The sequence below is a fragment of the Cebus imitator genome, unplaced genomic scaffold (genome assembly GCF_001604975.1).
Source record: "Cebus imitator isolate Cc_AM_T3 unplaced genomic scaffold, Cebus_imitator-1.0 Scaffold218, whole genome shotgun sequence".
Taxonomy (NCBI): Eukaryota; Metazoa; Chordata; class Mammalia; order Primates; family Cebidae; genus Cebus; species Cebus imitator.
In genome coordinates this window covers 2,129,343-2,153,089 of record NW_016107533.1, presented here as the reverse complement: position 1 = coordinate 2,153,089, position 23,747 = coordinate 2,129,343, and the positions used below count along the sequence as shown (strand labels likewise).

At 34.2% G+C, this 23,747-nt stretch overlaps 1 protein-coding gene across 1 annotated transcript in view; it reads left to right on the top strand.

The window, feature by feature from the left end:
• COL19A1 (collagen type XIX alpha 1 chain) overlaps positions 1 to 23,747 on the top strand; it is a 338,927-nt gene that overhangs the window by 66,468 nt on the left and 248,712 nt on the right. Inside the window, exons 6-9 of the mRNA XM_037746028.1 lie at positions 740 to 1,015; positions 3,875 to 3,955; positions 7,843 to 7,968; positions 9,102 to 9,164. Of these exons, the coding sequence (XP_037601956.1) occupies positions 740 to 1,015; positions 3,875 to 3,955; positions 7,843 to 7,968; positions 9,102 to 9,164 (546 nt within the window). The remainder of the gene's footprint in view (positions 1 to 739; positions 1,016 to 3,874; positions 3,956 to 7,842; positions 7,969 to 9,101; positions 9,165 to 23,747) is intronic.

The following is a 23,747-nucleotide window of genomic DNA, read 5'->3' as shown; positions in this document are numbered from 1 at the left end:
GATAGAGAGAGCAGGGATCTAGGAGAGCATGTGGAAGAGATGGCATTTGGTCTGAAAAGAGGGAATGCTGGTACTCCAGGGAGAAGAACCTCGGAATTACTTATTTGCACCATACATTTGTACTTACTTCTACACAGATCCTTTGAAATGTTTTAAATCTTCACTGATCTTTTAATCTGTTAATACCGCTATAATTTTTTGATAAGTAGATGAACCAAAAGAATATGTCCTCTATAAAATATGTTTTCTCTGTACCTTGCAAAGTATCAATGGTGATAAAATTGATCTTAGTTTCCCTACTTAGGGAAATGATCATATTCTTAGTATTCTTAAATTGGGAACCTTAAATTCCTGTGTTACTAATACAGACCAATGATTTATATATATTCTTATAAAATTATATCTATGCTAATATATATAAATTATGTATATATAAACATAAATGATTTATATAAACATTTAAAATAACTACACACACACACACACACACACATACTCTTAGATGTTCTCTTAGGAAGGAGCATATTACATTCACCAGAATGCCCCATTTCTAAACCATTTTTGTAGCAGTATTTGTTGTTCTTTTGTTTTAACAAAGCTTGTGGAAACAAATGTCATCTAAAATATTTTACTAAGTGCCTCAGTTACACTAGCATGCATCATGAGCTTTTCTTTGTGAGCTTTAATAAGTTTGAACATTGATATTTAAAACATTTAAAGTTACTTTACATTTTTGCAGATTTCTGTAGTAGTTGATGGTGGAAAGAAAGTGGTGGAATTTATGTTTCAAGCCACGGAGGGAGATGTGTTGAACTACATTTTTAAAAATCGAGAACTTCGTCCTTTGTTTGATCGTCAATGGCATAAACTTGGCATTAGTATACAATCCAGGATCATTTCACTCTATATGGATTGTAATTTAATTGCAAGCAGGCAGACTGATGAAAAGGATACTGTGGATTTCCATGGACGGACAGTTATTGCTGCGCGAGCTTCAGATGGCAAGCCTGTGGATGTAAGTTGTGATGTTAGTTGTGAAAGAACTAACATTTCTAAGTAAAAAAAAAAATCTTATTAAAAGCATCCTCCTTTTATTACTGTGTAATAGATTCCCTTATCATCGATTTTATTAATTTAATTAATTTACCATCAGATGTGTGAAGAACAGCTATGTTATTTCCAACTATATTTTCACATATATTATTTTCACTCTATTTTATACCCATTTTCTTCAGCCTGTGAATTTAAAATAATTAGGTCATACCTTAAAAAAATTAGATTGTTAAAAGTAAATTTTGGTGAAAATTGAAAATGTAATACAAAATATAATCTTGCTCTAAGCTCATATGTTTTAAATAGAAAGGACTGGAAAAAACTGAAGTTTAAATTAAATTAAACTGAAGTTTAAATTAAATTTATTAACCATTAATTAAATTAATTAAATTAATTTAATTAATGGTTAATAAATAACCAGATTATCTGCTATTTTCATTCAAGAACAATAGACCATTCATCCTTGCAATAGCAATTATTTTATATTGCAAAGTATTTTTTATAAGCTTATAACAGTGTTTCAGGGTTCTATTGTACTGAAATAGTCACTAAATGTATTAGTAGGTCATTTGAAAGAGAAAAATTGCCTAGTAAAACCCTTTTGGATATAAAGTTCCTTTAAATATTAAACTTGAAGCTAACATGATATAGATTTACTATTGATTTCCCTAGAGAACAAGGCCTATTATCTTAAAAAAGTTAGATATATCTAAATTTGATGGCTGTACATTTTCTTAGTGTGTTATGTATAAACAGTTTATAGTTTATTTCCTAGAGTTTTTGCAAGAATGGGATCCAGTCTTAGACCTCAACCTAAGAAGATTGAGTGCTCTATGTCCTATGTCTCATTAACTTCTCACCCAAGGAAATAATTGATACCACAATTTGAGGCTAAAGAATATCAGGTGAATCCTTGTAAAAAGGACATAAGTGAAAGCCATGGTATTTCAGTGGTTTCATAATTTAATGTGGATTCTTGATTCACTTGAGAATAAGCTTGAAGACATGTCACAATGCTGCAGCTATTTTTGGAGATAGTCTCTATTTGAGTTAAACAAGTAGAATTTTACATATTTTTGTAAAAGATTCTTGGTTCTACTAAAACTTTGAATGGATTAATTTTTCATGATCTCAGCACAAACCCTGTGATTCATAAGATCTGTTGTGGCATGAAAATGCATTTATTTGGGCTGTGTGTTATTGGAAAAAACATTCTCATGATTGACTTTTATCTCACATATCCCACCTGTATGTTTTTGTGAGAAAGTGACAAAACTGATAGGAAGATTTTTTTAAGTCAACTCAGCATTTTGACAAGCATCAGTACAGACTTAGGCCTAAACATTCTCCTTTTAAAGCACTGTATCAGTGAAGCATTCCAAAGTAATGAATGAATAAAGAAAGCATAAACTATTCTGACTGTGGTTCCAATGTCATGGAACTCAATTAAGTTGTAATCCTTTGAAAATTGATCATCTATCTTTAGTTAAGTAAAACAATTCATATCCAGGGCCTGATACAATGGATGGTACATAATAGGATTTCAATATTTATTATTTTGATAACAGTGATGATAAATAAGTTTTAGTTAAGAATAAAATTAATTGGAGTCCTCATTCTTCATTCTACATAATTCATATGTTACTGCTGGTATTTCATTATACTATGTAAGACAGTGTATTTAAACTTTATAAATAAAAATTAACCTTAATAACCTTGCAAAAATTTATAGAACATAAATCACTACATTTCATTTAGTCTCATGATTTTCCATTGTCTGCAAATCTTAGGCTGTTTATGAATCTATAAGATGTCTGGAGCTCTTAATGTATTCTATGAACTGAATTGATTTTGTTATTTTGAGGTGTAAAGTAAAAGTTATAGCTTTTTTCCTCCTTTTTTGCTTTTAAAGTTGGAGATTCACCACTGCTCACAAATGCCTGCTTTCTATTATCCTAGAATTAATTATTATAAGATTAGAGTTGGGTCTTTCTATATAAAGTGCTTATTGGTCTCAAAGTAATGCATTATTTAATACAACATTTCAGTGCTTGAAGAATTCAAACAGCCTATTTAAGAATTTATTATATTGATATTTTATCAATAGTCAGTACTATACACTTTTTCTTAGGTGGTGATTTGATCTTGCATTTAAAAGCATGATTATACTTTCCGTGAACTACATTTAATTTCATGTCCAAATGTCAAAAAACAGAAATCTTCTAAGCAAATAGAAAGAATCAATTATTTTTATAAAAAGGTTGTTAGCCTTGCTTGGATTATATGAATATAATATAAAATCAATAGATTTTAGGCAGAATTCATGAAATATAAATGAAAACATTTTTTTCTTGTTGGTAAGTAAACACCTATTTCAGTGCCTCAAATAGGAGTCTGGAAATACAGATAAAGCCTTTCACATCATGTGCTCATATCTTTAATCTAAACTTTTATCCAGCTTTTTTTTTTTTTTTTACTTTAAATGGCCTCATTTTGTGCATACATTATTGTAGTGTAAAACAATAGCTTTCTTTAATTAAATGCTTCTATTTTATTGTTTGAAACAGCTAATCTAGGTTTGCAATTGCTTTCATTACATGATTTCCTTTATCTATAGATCCATCTCGACATCCAACTCTATGTCTCTCAAGTAGTTCATGAAACAATGAATCCTACATTTAGTAAAAACATTAAAATATCTACCAGTAATTCATTTACATTACTTTTCTTTTTCTTTCCGATTAAATTACTGTAGTTCTTAACTTCCTGAATGTGATTCTCAAAAAACTAATGATGTTTCTTATTATTAATTTTTTAATAGATTGAACTTCACCAACTTAAAATCTACTGTAGTGCAAACTTCATAGTTCAAGAAACATGTTGTGAAATGTCAGATACTAAGGTAAGTTAATTTTCTTTGCATATGAAGAATGAAGAATGCCAATTATCTTTTAGTGCGTAGTTTGTAGGGTACAAATGTAGCGTAGCACTGAGTGTGTTCTGTTGAAACCAGGTGAATAATTTGTTCCAAGTAAGAAAGCCTTCATAGTGCTTTTTCATGGTTACTTTTCACAGTTTTAATCCCAGCATTTCACCCTTAATTTCTAGGATAATACATCCTCACTTTTAACTCAGTATAACTAAAAAAGAATTTATGCCTTTCTTCCTAAACTATGTTCTGATAGCAGCACCATTATTTTCCAGTTACAGAAGTTTTAAATCTATGATCATACTTTATTCTCACTAATTTTCCTTTTCTATCCTGTCACCCATCCTGGCTAGCTTTCCTTTGACATAGACTTTTCATCTTCTTCTTCCATTTTCCTATTACTTCCAAAGTCCACCTTTACCTCATGTCTGGGCTGTCAATCATTATTGCATCAACTGCCTTCCCCATGTCCTGCCCCTGTACTTTGCAGCACTGAGTCACTGCTTTGAATATTCATTCACTCTCTTCCAGCAAACAATTTATTCAAAACACCAATCTTCTAGACACTGTGCTAAGGAGCAGGGCTAACAAATATGAATAAGGCACATTCCCTGCCCTCTCTTCTTCTCTTTCAAGGCCTTAAGTGGCTCCCATTGGAAACAAAATATAAATCCAGTTCCTCATCTCTCATTCTAAATATTCCCAACCTAACTGTCCAACTGTTACTTTCTTATATCAATCTTTAATTACAAGGAGAACACTAAATTCAATAATTTCTATATATCTCATTGTAATGGTCACGTGTGCTATCTTATATTACTAGGCATAATTATATTTGTTTTTAAATTTATTTAAGTACAATTTAGACTCAATAAGGGAAGTTTTACCTTTATAAATTTTTTTATTCCTAATGCTTCATTTGGAGAAAGTAGACAATCATTGTTTCATTTGTTGACTTATTAACTACTAAAAGAGATAAATGGGACAGAAAGGTATTCAAAAGGGACTAGTTCTAAAAAAAGTACAGAAAGAGCATATGAAAAGTGAAAGTAAAAGGTGAAAATGCCTTTTCTTTGGATCTTAGATTTCTTAAAAGTTCTATACTTGGCATAGAAAATTACACAAAAATTTTATCAATAATTTATAATTCAAAAATATTTTTAACTTTTGTAGCTCACTTTGGGTAGTGGAATGAGAATATGACCAAGTGACTTAGAGCATAGCTAAGTCTTTCAAATATTATATGTTTTGCTTTTGTAACTTGGCTTTATAAAGCATATATCCAATCCATTTCATGTATCTCATTCCAAGTAAAATGCAAGCCAGCCAAATATCTTTCTATAAATATCTGAAAAGATAATTTAGAGTGCCAGTCTACAGGCTTAAATACCTAGACTTCCTGGAGCTACACATTTAAGTCTTGAAGGTGTTAAATCTCCAAAAGTTTTTTAAAATTATGCGTTTTTGATGCAAAAGTTTTAAAAATAATAACTTTCTCTGATTGAAGAGTAATATAATGATCTTTTGATATGTCCGAATATATATACTTGGCTGGTAATCACTGCCCTTTATCATTATATTAATATAGTAGACACTTTCCACTGATTTATGAAGAAATTATTTAAGAAGTATAGGTGATGAATTACCAATGGTTGGTTGGTAATTCAAAGCAGAACATGATCTCACACATTATGAACAAAAGATTTTTAAATCATGTTTTGAAAAGATTATTTGGGAGTTAGTTTTCAAAGAATAGAAAATAAGGTGGGAATTTATCTCCAACTATGGAAAAAATAACAAAAGACTGTATTTTTTGCTGACAATTATTTGGAGGGGATATCACCATTCATTTAATGACTAACAAAAAATAGAAATATACTACATTTTATAAATAGGAATGTACAGTTGGAGAGATAAATAATTATATAAAAGGCATTTAAATGCATCTGCTGTACTTCTGATACCAATTGTATTTATTTTCTTTTTTTGTTGCAAAATGTTTTGAACTTAGAAATTTTTAATGTAGTTGCTTAACTATCTAATTTTAACCTGGAATTTCAAATCACGTGTGTTTTCTGGTTGTCAATATTTTATGAAGCATTTCCAAGGCAACATTTTTGGAAGATCACCTATAAACATGCTTTCTTGTTTCTTAGATTTTCAGTTTCTAAAGTAGTCAAGTATCATGACTATAGACATAAAAAGAATGAAGAACAAATATTAAGAGAAGGATGAAATCAGTAACAGTTGTTGAAAATAAATGAGAAATGTGGTTAAATTTTTAAGGGCTAATACTGAATATGTGTTAAATCAAAAACAGAGGTTTTATGAGAAGAGTCCTTACTTGTGTTTGGTGTTGCCTCTAGGCACTGGAGTGTGGATAGGTTTATGGTGAAGGCTGAGACATACTTTTAAAGTTGTTTAAATCCTCAATATAATATAGTGACTCAGTTATCCAGAGCAAAAATGTGAATTCTAGGTAGGTATTTGTTATCTGACTGGGAAGCCACGAGGTAAGAACTGCCTGAGAAATCATATCAAATCACATGAGATGAATGAACTGTTTTGGTGATAAACTTGTTCCATTCAAATGTCCAGTAGTTTTTAGAATTTTGGATTTGGAAACTTTTTGGGATAAATAACTAATCATGAATTATGGAGAGAATAGATTTGAAAGAACTACTGCCAGATACAGTAAACTACTTGCAGTATTTCTGGGTACTAGTTTTGTTGCATTTTTTATTGTAATTATCAAATAATTCAGTTACTACCAAGTTTTCTTTTTTAAATTTCTTATTTCCAACTTTTATTTTAAGCTCAGGGGTACATTTGCAGGATGTGCAGGTTACATAGGTAAATGTGGGCCATGGTGGTTTGCTGCACGGATCATCAAAATGAATTTTTGTTACAAAAGTTATCTATGTATATCGGAAAATATAACCAAATCCATAAAAGAAAATACATATCAACCATGATCTCAACCACTGTAGATAACCACGGACAATATTTTAGTTTTGTATCCTGAGAATATTTTACCTCACATTTTTAATTTGTGGTTTACAAAGTAACATATTAACTTTCCCCTAGTGCTTTCACTTCATGAAATTGCAAATTCAGATTTGAAAGCTATGGTGAGGGGTCTGGTACATGATATTGAGAAAAAATAATGTGTTTATCTTCTTCAGATTCTCCATTTGGATTAATTTTTTTTGAAAAACAAATAGTTCCTTGCTTCGTAATCAAATTTCACTTCATGTTGTCCAGCATGCTCTGAGCTCACTGGATAAGTATAAAATCCACTACTTGTCTGTTGCAGTGAAGACATTTTTAATATATTTAAAGAACAGTAGACTAGAATAAAGCATACTTTGATTTAATAAATGTTGTCTAAGAGTGTAAAAAGAATTTATTTTCTACTTTAGATGCTTTAGTAATCATCTTGTTGAAGGAAAGCATATTTTATAGGTTCAAATTATGTGCTTAAAGTTTAATTTTTGTTCCCAAAAGATGTATTCACATATTGTTTGTACAAATTATTTTATTGCAACAATACAATTATTATAAATGTATGAAATTTCTGTACTTACCAAAAAGTTACCTAATGTAACTTTAGAATTCCTTACCAAGACTATCATTTTAAATATTTTTCTTGTGTGTTGTCAGTATAAGAAAACACATGGGCTCAGGCAGAAACAGCAAAAGTGTAATAAACATTCTCACACTGGTGTCAACTTTTGGTTAATAGGAAAGCAGTTCTTGCAAGCAACTTCAGCAATCCCTAGTTTAGTGGGAGCCAGTGTTTGGAACATCAGAATGTTTGGAATTGATCCCATTTCCTAAACCCTCTTTTTGGATTTTAGTGCCTAGAACAGGATGGTTTTGGAAGTATTGCATCATCATCAGTAACTGCTCATGCCAGCAAAATGTCTGCATATCTGCCAGCAAAGCAGGAACATAAAGACCAGTGCCAGTGCATTCCAAACAAGGTATGCTGGTTTTAATCTGGGCACATCGAAAACCCCTCCAGACTATGAGCCCAGCTCCTTGAATGGAGTCTCTGTTCACAGAATGTATCTTGTCCTTCAGTGTTTGTTGAAGCAAATACCTCAGTTGCTGGGGTGGGTTAAAAAAAAAGGCTTCCTGGATTGTTATCTGGATAGTTCTCCTTCCAGGGCATGAACTAGAATGAATAGAAAGGTGAAGGGAGGAACCACCTGTACAACAGGCAAGTACTGAGCACTTAATATGTGCCAAGAATAGGCTGAAGTTCTGGGAATTCACAGTTAGGAAAACACTGCCTGCTCTTCAAAAACATACACAAAAATACTTTACATTGTATTTCTTTTTCCATGTAGACTGTATTTTTCCAGCATCCCCAGATTTTCAACCATCTGTTTCCATCCACTACAAGTTGTTAGGGGAATATAAGGAGGTGCTCTGTTCTTACTCAAATAATTTGTTTCATCTGCATCAATATGATCCCCTGGTCAAGAAGGCCAGGACATGGGCTTTTATGAACTTCCTTTATGGATGTTAATGGCAGTCATATAGCCTGTGCTACAAGGCTGAGTGGTGTCTTGGTGGCTTTCGCCAATGCCTATACCTGAGGAAAGGAGAACTTGCTCCAGTTCCTAGAGAAGAGTGTGCCCTAGCACTGTGACCTAGTACATGTCCTCAACTTACTCATCCACCACTACCTCAACTCTTAGCTGAACCTGGATGGGGATGGAGTGAAAGTTTAAGGGAAATTTTCACTTTTTTAGTAGCCAAAATTACATAGTAATTTCCCTGAAAAAGACAAGGTTCAAGGTGGGGGGGGGGCGCATAGAGAAGCAGCATGTGTTCCAACTCATGGAAGGTCTAGAGGAGATGATGCTAAATAGTGTTTGGAAGAGTGAGGAATAGTGAGCCATGTGAACAAGGGAAAATAGGCGTGTCATTGGAATTCCATTGGCATGCCCTTTTTTCCTTGTTCACACGGCTCACTATTCCTCACTCTAAGCATCAGCTTAGAGAACAAAGCCTTATCTTGCTATTGTCAGCTTCATATTTATAAACCACTTGGCTTTAGATCAATGTGACAGAATGTCTGCTAACACAGCTATGCATTTTTGCTCAGGGAGAAGCAGGATTACCAGGAGCTCCGGGTTCACCTGGGCAGAAAGGGGATAAAGGAGAGTCGGTAAGAAAAAGCAGATACTGATGGGAAGAAAACGAGGTTTTGTTCAAAAATGACTTAAAAATGTGTCCATCTCATTTTTCTATATTCTGTACAAATACATATTTCTGTAAAAGTCTATCAAAGACTATATTAAAATGCTGATTAAGAAATAAGAAAGACTATCAGTCTTCTAGTCTGCTTTTGAATTTATGTTGGCAGGCTGGTGTGAACTTTGGAAAGATCTGGAACTGCTAGTCTTTGTACCTTTAAGCTCTAGCAAAACTGTGAAGCAGGAAAGTCTATTTTCTAGCTGTGCTCTAGCCTTCTTTAGCATTCCCTTTCCCAAATCCCTGTTGAACTCTTGCTTCTCTTGTCTTTTGATACATCCCCAGCAGAAATTTTTCTGTAGCTCCCTACCTTTATTTTTGGAAAAGATTTTTGAGGAGGAACAGGCCATTTATTATTGCTCTTTAAAACACATTTCTTGGTGTACTTTTACTTTCAGTATCATTGTATGAAAATTCAAAATAATTGAACAATATCTGATTCTAAAGACTACTTCAGTCAAACTAAACATACAAGTGATTATACCAATAGCCAGTATTTATTTTGTGCTTACATGTACCAGACACTGAGAAGAGTGTTTTAGATATGTTATCATACTTGATCCTTACAATTACTTTTCGTGTTAGGGATTAGTATTAGCATTTTACAGATGAAAAAACTGAAGCTTAGAGAGGTTAAATTATTGCCCAATGCCACATACCTTGTGGCCAAACTGGGATCTGAACCCAGTAGGTCTGTTGACTACTCTTAACCAGTATTCATTTTGAAGGCTGCACTAAAATAAAAATTGCTATGTTATATGAGCAATTCAGTATTATATGTCTGTGCCTTTTGATCACGGTACTTCCACTTGTAATATTTTACTTTTAAAACTTCATTTAAAAATGCCAGCCTAATATCTCTATCATCATTTTACAGCTGAGAACCACACATAGGTAAAATGATGTGCCCAAGGTAACACAATTAAGAGGACTCAGAAAGTAGAAAGATCTCTGAGTTAATCCAGACTCTTCTTTGGTTAGAGGGTGAATTTGGCTAAGCCACTTAGACTCTCTATACTTAAGTTTTCTTACCTGCAACAGAAGGTGTTCTCATTTATCTGTTCTGTCTATACTTTAAAGTGACACAAAAATGCCTTGAAAAAAATGCATGTGGCTTAATTGTTGGTGACTCTGATTTATGCACATTCATATACACATTTCTTAACTTGTCTTTTCACTTCTTTGATTTACCAGTTCTATCATATTTAAGAGTACTGGCATAGAAAGAAATTTCATATATTGGTTTTAGGAAAAATACCCTGCCCACTAAAAAAAAATTCTATATCAGAAGTACAATCCTATTTGAATAATTATTTTAAAAATTATTAAATCAACTTTAAATTCTGTTTTAAAGATTAAGTATTTAGTCACTCTTGTTAGAGCCTATACCTTTTAAGGATGCATTTCCCTGTCCATTCCCTTTAATCATAAGTATACATCTCTTACTTAACATCTAAATATTTATTTGTTCTTCATTCATTCATCCATCAACACCTATTTATTGAGCTCCTGCTATTATAATAAAAAATGTGCCAGACGTTGGAGCCTTCACAGTAATAATAAAATACAGGGCCTACTCTCACCGAGTTTACAATCTTGTAACAACTTGTTCACAGAACATTGCTCCTTGTATAGAAGCTAAAACCAGTAGAAAAGAACTCGGAAAAATTAATAAAAATTGATAAATATTAGCCAATTTATTGTATGTCAGATCTATAAAATATACTGAAATGTATCTTAGAGTTACAATGCATTATATGACTTCTCATCTACGGTATGTTTTAAGGATATTAACATTTGTTTTAAATTCCATGATAATTCATAATGGCAAGAGATTTTAGTGGCAAGGTTAAAACAGCTGGAATAAAAGAAATTTATAATCTATACAACAAATAATTAATCTGCATATTTTCTTTATCTTTTCAATACATGCACCCACATTTCATGAAACCAACATATACTCTGCCTTTTAAAAATGACTTTAGATGACAATGACCATGAATGCATTCAACTTTCCTGGCACTTGTAATAAACATGGATGTATTGTTTCATTTTAAGGAATGGAGGATTAATTTATTTCTGCTCCTATTGCACTATGTGATCCTGCAACTTTAATGTGCAATAAATAAAGAAGGCTTTCCTTCATGTTTGATTCTGCCATGTAATTGTCATTATTAGAGCAGGTGCACAAAATAATGCCTATGTAACACGAAGATTGAAAGTCATTTTGCTCTATGACATATTCAATAGTAAATTTTGTGAAATGATCAGAAGTACAATGTTACTAAGGGAATCAGATGTTGTTCTAAAGGTTTTCTTTTTGATTGTAACCCCAAGAAAGAATATTTAGAGGAGATAGAACAATATGTTGGAAAGAGTACCACTTTAGATCCTGAACCACTTAGGATTGAATCCTCTCCACCTCTTACTTGCTTTGAAAATTATCCTTAATAATATCTACTCAGTGGTTGATGGTGAAGAAGGAATGCAATATAATATGTATACAACACTTAGAATCTGGCATATTATAAATACTCAACAACTATATGTTTCTCCTGCTTTCCTACCACCGTATAATTGTCCACATTTTGAAGGAGAGATGGAGATAACTATTTTAGTTTGAGTTTAATTTTATTTGTGGCTCGATGAAGAATAAAGAAATCTTCATTTGTGAGATAATCTCTTAGAATTTCCAATTGATTAGATGTAAAAATCTTGAGTTATCACATACTACTTGTGGTAAATGGTAATAATTTATTGATAGTTAATGTCTTCAAAAGATTACTCAATTACTTGAATATTTCATTCAACTCTGTATCTTTTGATAGTTCCAATATTATCTGACCTTTTCTGGAGACAATGTGCTCTTTTTTGTTTTGTTTTGTTTTTGAGACAGTCTTGCTTGAGTGCAATAGCGTGATCTTGGCACACTGCAACCTCTGCCTCCTCGGTTCAAGTGATTCTCCTGCCTCAGCCTCCCGAGTAGCTGGGATTACAGGCACCTGCCACCATACCTGGCTAATTTTTGTATTTTTAGTAAAGATGGGGTTTCACCATGTTGGTCACGCTGGTCTCGAACTCCTGACCTCAGGTGATCCACCCACCTTGGCCTCCCAAAGTGCTGGAATTACAGGTGTGAGCTATTGTGCCCAGCCCATTGTGCTAGTTTTAAAAATATATTCCTTGCATTGTTTTACTTAGATAACATTGATTAGAAGCCATCCAATTATAATTTACTTTTTATCATTAACTATGTAATACTAGTCTTTTGGTGCATTTTACTTTTGGCCCAATGTAGTAAAGTGAGATAAGATTTGAGAATACAAGTTCCACATCTCTTTCAAGTTGTATATCACTACAATACAGTATTTCTAAAGGTGTTGATTTTTATTATTTTAATTGACATATAACAATTATGCATATTTATGGAGTACAGTGTGATATTTTAATTCATTCATATAGTCTGACTGATCAAATCAGGATAATTTCATCCATCACCTCAAAGTTTATTATTTCTTTGTGTTGGGAACATTCAAAATGTTGCCTTTTAGCTATTTGAAAATATACACTAAACTATTGTTAACCATAGTCACCTTACAGTGCTATTGAACAGCAGAGCTTATTTATTCTTTATAGCTGTGATTTTGTATCAGTTAACCAACTTCTCCCTATCTCCACTCCCCACCCTTCCCAGGCCCAGTAATCATTATTCTGCTCTCTACTTCTATGAGATTAACTTTTTTAACTTCTACATATAAAGGAGAGCATGCAGTATTTATCCTTCTGTGCCTCACTTATTTCACTTACTACAATGTCATTCTGGCTCGTCCATGTTGCTGCAAATGATGGGATTTTATTCTTTTTTATGGCTGGATGTCACTCCATTGTGTGTATGTGTTTTGTATGTATATATATATATAATGTAAATATATATATATATATATATATATATATATAAAACATTTTCTTTATCCATTTATTCATTGATGGACATCCATTTTGATTCCATATATTAGCGATTGTGAGTAGTGCTGTAATAAACACAGGCTTTCAGATATCTTTTCTGCATACTTATTTCCTTTTCTTTGAATATGTATCCCCAGTGGCATTTCTGGATCACATAGTAGTTTTGTCTTTAGTTTCTTTGAGGAGTATCCATACTGTTCTCCATAATAGCTATATTGATTTACATTTCCACTAAAAGTGTTCATGAGTTCCCCTTTCTTCACAACTTTGGTAGCATTTTTTTTTTTTGTAGCCTTTTTAGTCTTTCTGATAATACCCATTCTCACTAGGGTAAGATGATATCTCATTGCGATTCCAGTTTGTACCTCCCTGATGATTAATTATGTTGAGCATTTTTAATGTATTTATTGGCCATTTGTATGTCTTCTTTTGAGAAGTGTCTATTCAGATCATTTGCCCATTTTAAAATAGGATTATTGGGGTTTTTGTTTGTTTGCTGCTGTTGGGTTGCTTGAGCTCCTTGTATATTGTGGATATTAATCCCTTGTTAGATGAATACCTTGCAAACATTTACTTTCATTCTGCAGGTTTTCTCTTCATTCTCTTGATGGTTTCTTTTGCTGTACAGAAGCTTTTTAGTGCATATAATCCCATTTGTCTATTTTTGCTTTGGTTGTCTGTGCTCTTGAGGTCTTATCCGCAAAATCTTTGCCTAGACCAATGTACCAAAGCATTTTCTCTACATTTTCCCCCAGAAGTTTCATAATTTCATAATTCTGGACTCTACATTTAAGTTTTCAGTCCATTTTGGGTTGATTTTTGCATATGGTGAGGGATAAGGATCTAGTTTATTCTAAATATGGATATGTAGTTTTTCCAACACCTTTTATCAAAGAGGCTATCCTTTCTCAATGCACTTTCCTGGCACCTCTGTCAAAAATCAGTTGACTGTAAATACGTGGATTTATTTATGAGTTCTCTATTGTGTTCCATTGTTCTATGTGACTGTTGATGACAATCTAGGGTGTTATGCTTTGAGAATCCTTACTTTAATGCAGCAATTTCATAGAGAAAAATTTCATTCTTATTTATACACACACCCTATGAGTTAGATAATTATTCTGAATAATCATGTAAGTAAATCCTGTCCTACCTGAGCCAAAACCCCGTAATGACTTTTTGTATATCTTAAGATAAACCCCAAAGCTCTAACCATGGGCTATGAGGCTTCACATAATGTGTAGAGCTCTCTCTAACCCCACTCTCCATTCCTTATATTGTCTCCTACCCTCTTTTGTTCATTTTTACTCCAAGTCCTTTGTACTAGTTGTGTATCCTTGAAGTGTTCTTGTACATATCCACTTGGCTCTCTTCTTCACATCATTTAGGCCCTTGCTCAAAAATAGCTTTAAAATAAAAAGGCCTTCTGGCATCTCTATATAAAAAGCATCCTTCCTCCCACCTCTATCCTCTTACTTTGCTTAGCACTTTTACTGCCTCCTGACATGTTATCATCATGCATCTATTTCTTCCCCTGTTGGAAAATGAATTCTGTGAGTCTATACATAGAACAACACATAAATAATAGAAGCTAAAAATATGCTGAATGAATGAATGAACACTACACCTCAAGGAAAGTTTAAATAATTAACTCGATCCAAGATGGCGGATTAGACACAACTCCAGCGCACAACACCCAGTGAGAGAGATGCAGAAACCACTCAGGGCAGACTGAGGCGGGGAGGGGTGCTACTTCACCTAGAAAGTGCCTCTGACCAGCGAGTTGGAGGCTCCACCTCTGGCGCTCCAGTCCAGATTCAGTGCTTCCCCCAAAGCCTCAACAATACACAGAACAGGGGATCTTTGCCAGTCAAGCTCCTGGAATTATGAGTGCGAAGTTGAATGAGTCTGCAAACTGAGCTATCGCCCCCCTCTCCCCGCCCAGATAGAGAGGGAGCTGTAAGCAGGAGCAGCTGGGCTGCTGACCCCTACCCCATGACTGGAGAGAGAGAAAGCTGAAAGGGGGAGACTGCCGGTGCAGCTGGGCTGGTCCCTAACCTCCCCCACAAATCCCAGAGGGCTGAAGCTCTGACTCTAGTGGGTTGCTAGCCAGTGCCACAGTCTGAGATGAACCCTGAATGATCCAGCCCACTGAAGGAAGGGCACAACCCACCACAAGAGGGGTGGAACTGGGCTACATGTTTTAACAAAAAACACAGGAAGCTATGTAGCAACAGGACCGCATTCTTGACAGCCCAGCAGCCTACAGGTTAGTGGAAGAGGTGGGCCTAATCTCCCAGCCTAAACAAAAAAGACACAGGAAGCTTCCCTAGTAACCTGAAGGAGTCCCTAGAAACCCAGTAGCACCCCCACAGGCAGACAAGTGACCTCGTTAAGCAGCTCTCTGACACCACAGCCAGGTAAAACCACAAAGAGGGGAAAAAAACAGCACAAAAAATGTGAAACCACCAAAGACCAGAACACCTCTTCTCCTTCAAGGGATCACAACTCCTCAACAACACAGGATCACAACTTGACCGAGAAGGAGTGCGAAGAATTGACAGAAACAGGATTCAAAAAGTGGATAATAACAAACTTTTCAGAGCTAAAGGAACACGTTCTAACTCAATGCAAAGAAACCAAAAACCTTGAAAAAAGTTAGATGAAATGCTAACTAGAATAACCAGCTTAGAGAAGAACATAAACGACTTGATGGAGTTGAAGAACACAGCACGAGAACTACGTGAAGCAAACACAAGTTTTAATAGCCGAATTGATCAAGCAGAAGAAAGGATATCAGAGATTGAAGATCAACTCAATGAAATAGAAAGAGAAGGCAATACAAGAGAAAAAAGAGTGAAAAGAAATAATCCCTCCAAGAAATATGGGATTATGTGAAAAAACCTAATCTATGTTTGGTTGGTGTACCTGAATATGATGGGGAGAATGAATCCAAGCTGGAAAACACACTCCAGGATATTATCCAGGAGAACTTCCCAAGCCTAGCAAGGCAGTCCAAATTTCAAATTCAAGACATACAGAGAACTCCACAAATATATTCCTCAAGAAGAGCAACCCCAAGGCACATAATTGTCAGATTCACCAGGGCCGAAATGAAGGAAAAAAATGCTAAGGGCAGCCAGAGAGAAAGGTCAGGTTACCCACAAAGGGAAGCCAATCAGACTCACAGCAGGTCTCTCAGCAGAAACTCTACAAGCCAGAACAGAGTTGGGGCAAATATTTAACATCCTTAAAGAAAAGAACTTTCAACCCAGAATCTCATGTCCAGCCAAACTAAGCTTCGTAAGTGAAGGAGAAATAAAATCCTTTATGGACAAGCAATTATTGAGAGATTTTGTCACCACTAGACCTGCCCTACAAGAGCTCCTGAAAGAAACACTAAGCATGGAAAGGAACAAGTACCAGTCACTGCAAAAGCAAACCAGTTGGCAAAGACCAAAAATGCAATGAAGAAAATGAGTCAATTAATGAGAAAGAAAATTAGCCAGTAACAAAATGGCAGGATCAAATTCACACATAACAATATTAACATTGAATGTAAATGGCCTAAATGCCCCAATCAAAAGACACAGACTGGCAAACTGGATAAAAAGTCAGAACCCTTTGGTGTGCTGTATTCAATAAACCCATCTCACATACAAAGGCACACATAGACTCAAAATAAAGGGATGGAAGAAGATTTACCAAGCAAATGGAGAACAAAAAAAAGCAGGGGTTGCAATCCTAGTCTCTGATAAAATGGACTTCAAACCAGCAAAGATCAAAAGAGACAAAGAAGGAAATTACATAATGGTAAAAGGATCAATCCAACAGGAAGAGCTAACTATCCTAAATATATACGCCCCCAACACAGGAGCACCCAGATACATAAAGCAAATTCTTAACGACCTAAAACAAGATTTAGACTCCCACACAATAATAGTGGGAGACTTCAATACTCCACTGTCAATATTAGACAATGAGACAGAAAATTAACAAGGATATCCAGGACTTGAATGCAGAGCTGGACCAAGCGGATCTAGTAGACATATACACAACGCTCCACCCCAAATCCACAGAATATACATTTTTCTAAGCACCACATTGAACTTACTCTAAAATTGACCACATCATTGGAAGCAAATCACTCCTCAGCAAATGCAAAAGAACAGAAATCAAAGCAAACAGTCTATCAGACCACAGCGCAATCAGACTGGAACTCAGGATCAAGAAACGCACTCAAACCCACACAACCACTTGGAAACTGAACAACTTACTTCTGAATGTTGACTGGATAAACAATGAAATGGAGACAGAAATAAAGATGTTCTTTGGAACCAACCAGAATGAAGACACAACTTACCAGAATCTCTGGGACACCTTTAAAGCAGTATCGAGAGGGAAATTTATAGCAATAAATGCCCACCAGAGAAGAGAGGAAAGATCTAAAATCAGCACCCTATCATCAAAATTGAAAGAACTAGAGGAGCAAGATCCAAAAAACTCCAAAGCTAGCCGAAGACAAGAGATAACTAAGATCAGAGCAGAACTGAAGGAGATAGAGACACAAAAAACCTTCAAAAAATCAATACATCCATCATTACCAAGTAGGCTTCACCCCGGGGATGCAAGGATGGTTCAACATATGCAAATCCATAAATGTAATCCATCACGTAAACAGAACCAAATACAAAAACCACATGATTATCTCAATAGATGCAGAGAAGGCCTTTGATAAAATTCAGCAGCCTTTCATGCTCTCAATAAACTAGGTATTGATGGAACATTTCATAAAATGATAAAAGCTGTATATGACAAATCTACAGCCAATATCATACTGAACGGGCAAAGCTGGAAGAATTCCCTTTGAAATCAGGCACTAGACAAGGATGCCCTCTCTTACCACTCCTATTCAACATAGTATTGGAAGTTCTAGCAGAGCAATCAGGTAAGAAAAAGAAATAAAGGGTATTCAATTAGGAAAGGAGGAAGTCAAACTGTCTCTATTTGCAGATGACATGATTGTATATCTGGAAGACCCCATCGTCTCAGCCCCAAATCTTCTCAAACTGATAAGCAACTTCAGCAAAGTCTCAGGATACAAAATCAATGTGCAAAAATCACAAGCATTCCTATATACAAATAGCAGACAAACAGAGAGCCAAATCAAGAGCAAACACCCATTCACAATTGCTACAAAGAGAATAAAATACCTAGGAATACAACTAACAAAGGATGTAAAGAACCTCTTCAAGGAGAACTACAAGCCACTGCTCAACGAAATAAGAGAGGACACAAACAGATGGAGAAACATTCCATGCTCATGGTTAGGAAGAATCAATATCATGAAAATGGCCATACTTCCCAAAGTAATCTGTAGATTCAATGCTATCCCCATCAAGCTACCAATGACCTTCTTCACAGAACTGGAAAAAACCACTTTAAACTTCATATGGAATCACAAGAGACCCCGCATAGCCAAGACAATCCTAAGCAAAAAGAACAAAGCCAGAGGCATCACACTGTCAGACTTCAAACTATACTACAAGGCTACAGTAATCAAAACAGCATGGTACTGGTACCAAAACAGAGACACATACCAATGGAATGGAACAGAGACTCCAGAAGAAACACCACACATCTACAACCACCTGATCTTTGACAAACCCAGCAAAAACAAGCAATGGGGAAAGGACTCCATGTTTAATAAATGGTACTGGGAAAACTAGTTAGCAATGTGCAGAAAGCAGAAACTGGACCACTACTTGTCACCTTACACTAAAATTAACTCCAGATGGATCAAAGATTTAAGCATAAAACCTAACACCATAAAAACACTAGAAGACAATGTAGGCAAAACCATCCAGGACATAGGCATCGGCAAGGACTTCATTACTAAAACACCAAAAGCAATGGCAATAGAAGCCAGCAGAGACAAATGGGATCTAATTAAATTCCAGAGCTCCTGTACAGCAAAAGAAGCCATCATTAGAGTGAATCAGCAACCAAAGAATGGGAAAAAATTTTTGCAATCTACCCATCTGACAAAGGGCTAATATCCAGAATCTACAAAGAACTAAAACATATATACAAGAAAAAACAAACAACCCCATTCAAAAGTAGGCGAAGGATATGAACAGACACTTTTCAAAAGAGGACATATATGAGGCCAACAAACATATGAAAAAATGCTCATCATCACTGGTCATTAGAGAAATGCAAATCAAAACCACACTCAGATATCATCTCATGCCAGTTAGAATAGTAATCATTAAAAAATCAGGAGACAACAAATGCTGAAGAGGATGTGGAGAAATAGAAATATTCTTACACAGTTGGTGGGAGTGTAAATTAGTTCAACTGTTGTGGAAGACAGTGTGGCGATTTCTCAAGGATCTAGAAATAGAAATTCCATTTGACCCAGCAATCCCACTATTGGGTATATAACCAAAGAATTATAAATTGTTCTACCATAAAGACACATGCATACGTATGTTCATTGCAGCCCTGTGTACAATAGCAAAGACCTGGAACCAACCCAAATGCCCATCAATGATAGACTGGACAAAGAAAATATGGTACATATATGCTATGGAATACTACGCAGCCATAAAAAACAATGAGTTCGTGTCCTTTGTAGGGACTTGGATGAATCTGGAAACCATCATTCTCAGCAAACTGACCCAAGAACAGAAAGCCAGGCACCATATGTTCTCACTCACAGGTGAGTGTTGAACAACAATAACATGTGGACTCAGGTAGAGGAGCATCACACACAGGTGACAGTTGGGGGTGCAGGGGAGAGACAATGGGGGGTGGGGAGGGAGGGGAGGGTGGGGAGGGATAACATGGGGAGAAATGCCAGATATAATATGCACCTAAAGTAAAATAAATAAATAAATAAATAAAGAATTATAAAATCAACCATGGGAGAATCATAATGTACAAGATTCATAAACAAATAGCACCAGAGCTTCTGCTTTCACCCATGAAGTAACTGCTTAAGGCATGTCCTCCCATAGTAAACAACTATAAAGTATAAGATATATAATAATAGTAATAATAATAATAATAAACTCAGCTATATCTAGAAACTGTAAGTTCTCTTTCCTAACTTTCCAGGGGACTCTGCTGAGCAAGGCAAAGATTCAATTTTCAAGGAAAGAGTTAAATAATATATTGTTAACTTTTGTTCTACATTTTTTCTTTTAAAAAACAAAAATACTTTTTATATTGATTTAATCAGGTTTAGCTTAATGTTGCCAAGTTAATGAAGCATCAAAATTATTTTGCAAAAAGAAGTTTTGGCAGAATTTAATATATATCTTTATTTGCCTATTTTCTTATCCACTGTGATTTACTACTTTTTCTTTTTTTGTAAAGGTGATGATCCCCTCTCATGGAATAATGTCGTTTTAAATACTACTGCTTGTATTTAATTATCTAGTTGTGATCAGTATTCTATATCAGGACACCTAATCAAGCGATTTTTAACCATGCTCTTTAAGACTAAATTTGTATAACATTATTTTAAGTAATAATTAGTACTTTAATTTAGAGTCAATTGTAATAATTTTCTGAATCTTTTAATTCCTTTTTGTTAGCAAGTGTTGTTAGCAACCAAATTCCTTAGCAACTGCATTGCTTTCTCAGTTCTTTAAGACTCTTGTTAATACCCTCACCCATTTCAGAGTTGAAATTCTCTCAGAGTTTTGTAAAATATCAGTTCAATTTTAGTGTTCCTGAATCTAAGAGGAAGTGTTATCTGAGCCCTATTTTGGGAATTATTTTCCAGTTAATTTTTGTATTATTACCTTTCACATCTCCAGTTATTTTGCCAAAATGTGTTGACTTTATGAAATGATTGCTTTGCTGATATGCTTTAAGAGAAAATCAAAACAGTTTAAAATGGAATAAGTTAGCTTATTTGACCTCTTAGAAACTGGTACTGATTTATTTCAGCTTCTCCTGCCTTCCCATCCCACTATAAAGGTTTCCATTTTGAGTAGTCTACTATGCTAACCTAGAGATGATGAGTAAGTTTCCCCTCATTTTCTTTCCAATCTGACATTACTCATATGCCCCTTCTGTAGCCATACCACAACAAGAAAAATTAATTAAATCAAAATATGTTCATAATTTTTGAAAAGAAGGAATACCTTCTCTTAGTAATAACCTCACAGAAGATTCATTATTATGCTTTTGTCTTCTTTTAGTATGTCAATATAAGAAATAATAATGTATCTTTATCCTTTCTAATCCCATATTGAATATATTGAAGTAATTAACAGGTCCTTTTTTTGGATCAGTTTTACCCAATCTGATATAATCTCATGTAATCTACAGGAATTCAATTGGAGGTGAAATTTACTTGTTGGCCTTCATCTGAAACTAACAAATAGTATCATTATAATAATAGTATTACATAGTTATAAAATTACAATATATTTCTTAATTTCTACCAAGTTTTAACCGTAGAGAAACTCATTCAAAAAGTATATATTATTTTCTACTATTTCAAGGATAAACTTGTCAGACTGAATTTGTGATATTGCTTTTAAGGAAGCCATAGATGGTCCATAAACTTCCTTGCACCTGTTTTTCCTTCCCTGCTCAGCAGTTAGATGGAAGATCAAGGAAGCTGATCATTGCATTGACCAAAATTTAGGGTTTTTCCTGGAGGATGTAAAGGAAAGTCAGAACACTAAGTGAAACAAATAGAGATATCTTAGAATCTGAAATTTCATGACTTACTTGAATTGAAAGCATTGATAGGATGTAGATTTAATTTATTTAAACTCATTTCTCATATTAATTGAAGTAACTATTATTCCTTACTTTTGGTAAATGTAAAAGAAATTGCAAAGGTGAGTTACATATTTCTGTGTGAATATGTCTAGTTTTAGTTATGATTAGTACTTAGATGTTTATGAATTACTGGTTTTTGACAATTTATTGATTTGGCTTGTGGGAGGAAGGAACTTGAAGCACAAACTTGGTGCAAGCAAAAGCAACTCATCTAGGAAGAGGTGGATTCTCTTTGACAGCATTAGTAATTAACTCACCTCTTTAATTTCCTAGTTAGCATTTCTGTATTTTAGGGTACAGTTGGTAATAAAGGTGAATTTGGTGCTCTTGGAATTCCTGGGGAAAAGGTATGATGGTTTGCTATTTGATTAAAATTTATGGTTATTTTATAAAGTTGTATCAGATAGGATAGAAAAATATACGGAATAAGTTTTATAGTTTAGGGGTAAGCAAACAGTGGCCCTATAGTAGCGCTGTCAGAAACTCCCACTGTATGATTTTGTACGTAAAGTTTTACTGGAACAAAGCCACACTCATTTGTTTTTGTATTACCTAAGGCTGCCTTTGTGCTTCATGGCCAGGTTAAGGAATTGTGGCAGAGGCTGCATGGCCCACAAAAATCTCAAACATTTACTCTCTGGCCCTTTGTTGAAAAAGCCTGCTGATCCCTGCTCCAGAACACTGCTATTCTCTCAGCCCCAGAACCTCTTAAATTCACCATTTTATAAGTGATATATCTTAATATGCATTTCACTGCAGATGAAAATTAGGTAATTTATGTAAACAACTTATAATATAGACCATAGGATATATTATAATTAAAAATATAAGAAATATATTTTGTTCCATCAATAAAATGCTATACTGCAGCCTATAGCTCATAAAAGGATTGATTTTTATGTTCCTACTCTAATACCACAAAGATTATTCTAAACAATAAATTCACTCACAAGATGTTATTGTAATTTAGCATCTCATTCAAGTTCAGTTTTTGTAGAATAGTTTTAAAATTGTTGTAGTTGTATATTAAACTGCAATTACATTGTCATATTTTCACTATATATATCTATATTAATAACTTTGCTAAATTTTTTAAGTTGATGCTAAGAAAATTATCTTCTTTATGAAAATATACTTAGTATAAGTTATTGTAGCTGTTCCAGCTGCACTGATTATCAAGGAAATCTATTGTGTCTCACTGTGTAGAAGGCCATGACCATTGTAGTTTTATTCACCTAAAGTTGGCACCTAACTGAAGCTGAAGTGGTAGGAGGTTCAGAAGTTGTCAGACAGATATTTTTTGAGACCTTCTTAAATATGTCTCTGGTATTTAACTGCTTCATTGATGCTACTTTTTCCTTCCATAAATTAGTCAGTCTTACATGCAAATTCTTTATTCCTATGGGAATTTAACTATTGGACTTTAAGTCCAACAAACTCTATTGAAAAATAATATCTTGCTGCAAGTTGTTGTTTATTTGGTCTGCTGTCCTGTTGTTTAAGCATGCAGATGGCATTAATTGACGATTCTTCATCATAAATCAAAGTTTCTTTAAATACTTGTTCAAAGGTCTAATTCTTTAAAAATATCTTTTCTATAGAGAATATTATTCAATGACCTAAGAAGATGCCCCAATCCAAATTTACCTTGTACCCTTATTCTACCAATCTTTTTCTAAAATTCATCACAATAATCTGATTATTTAGATTTCAGATCATTAGG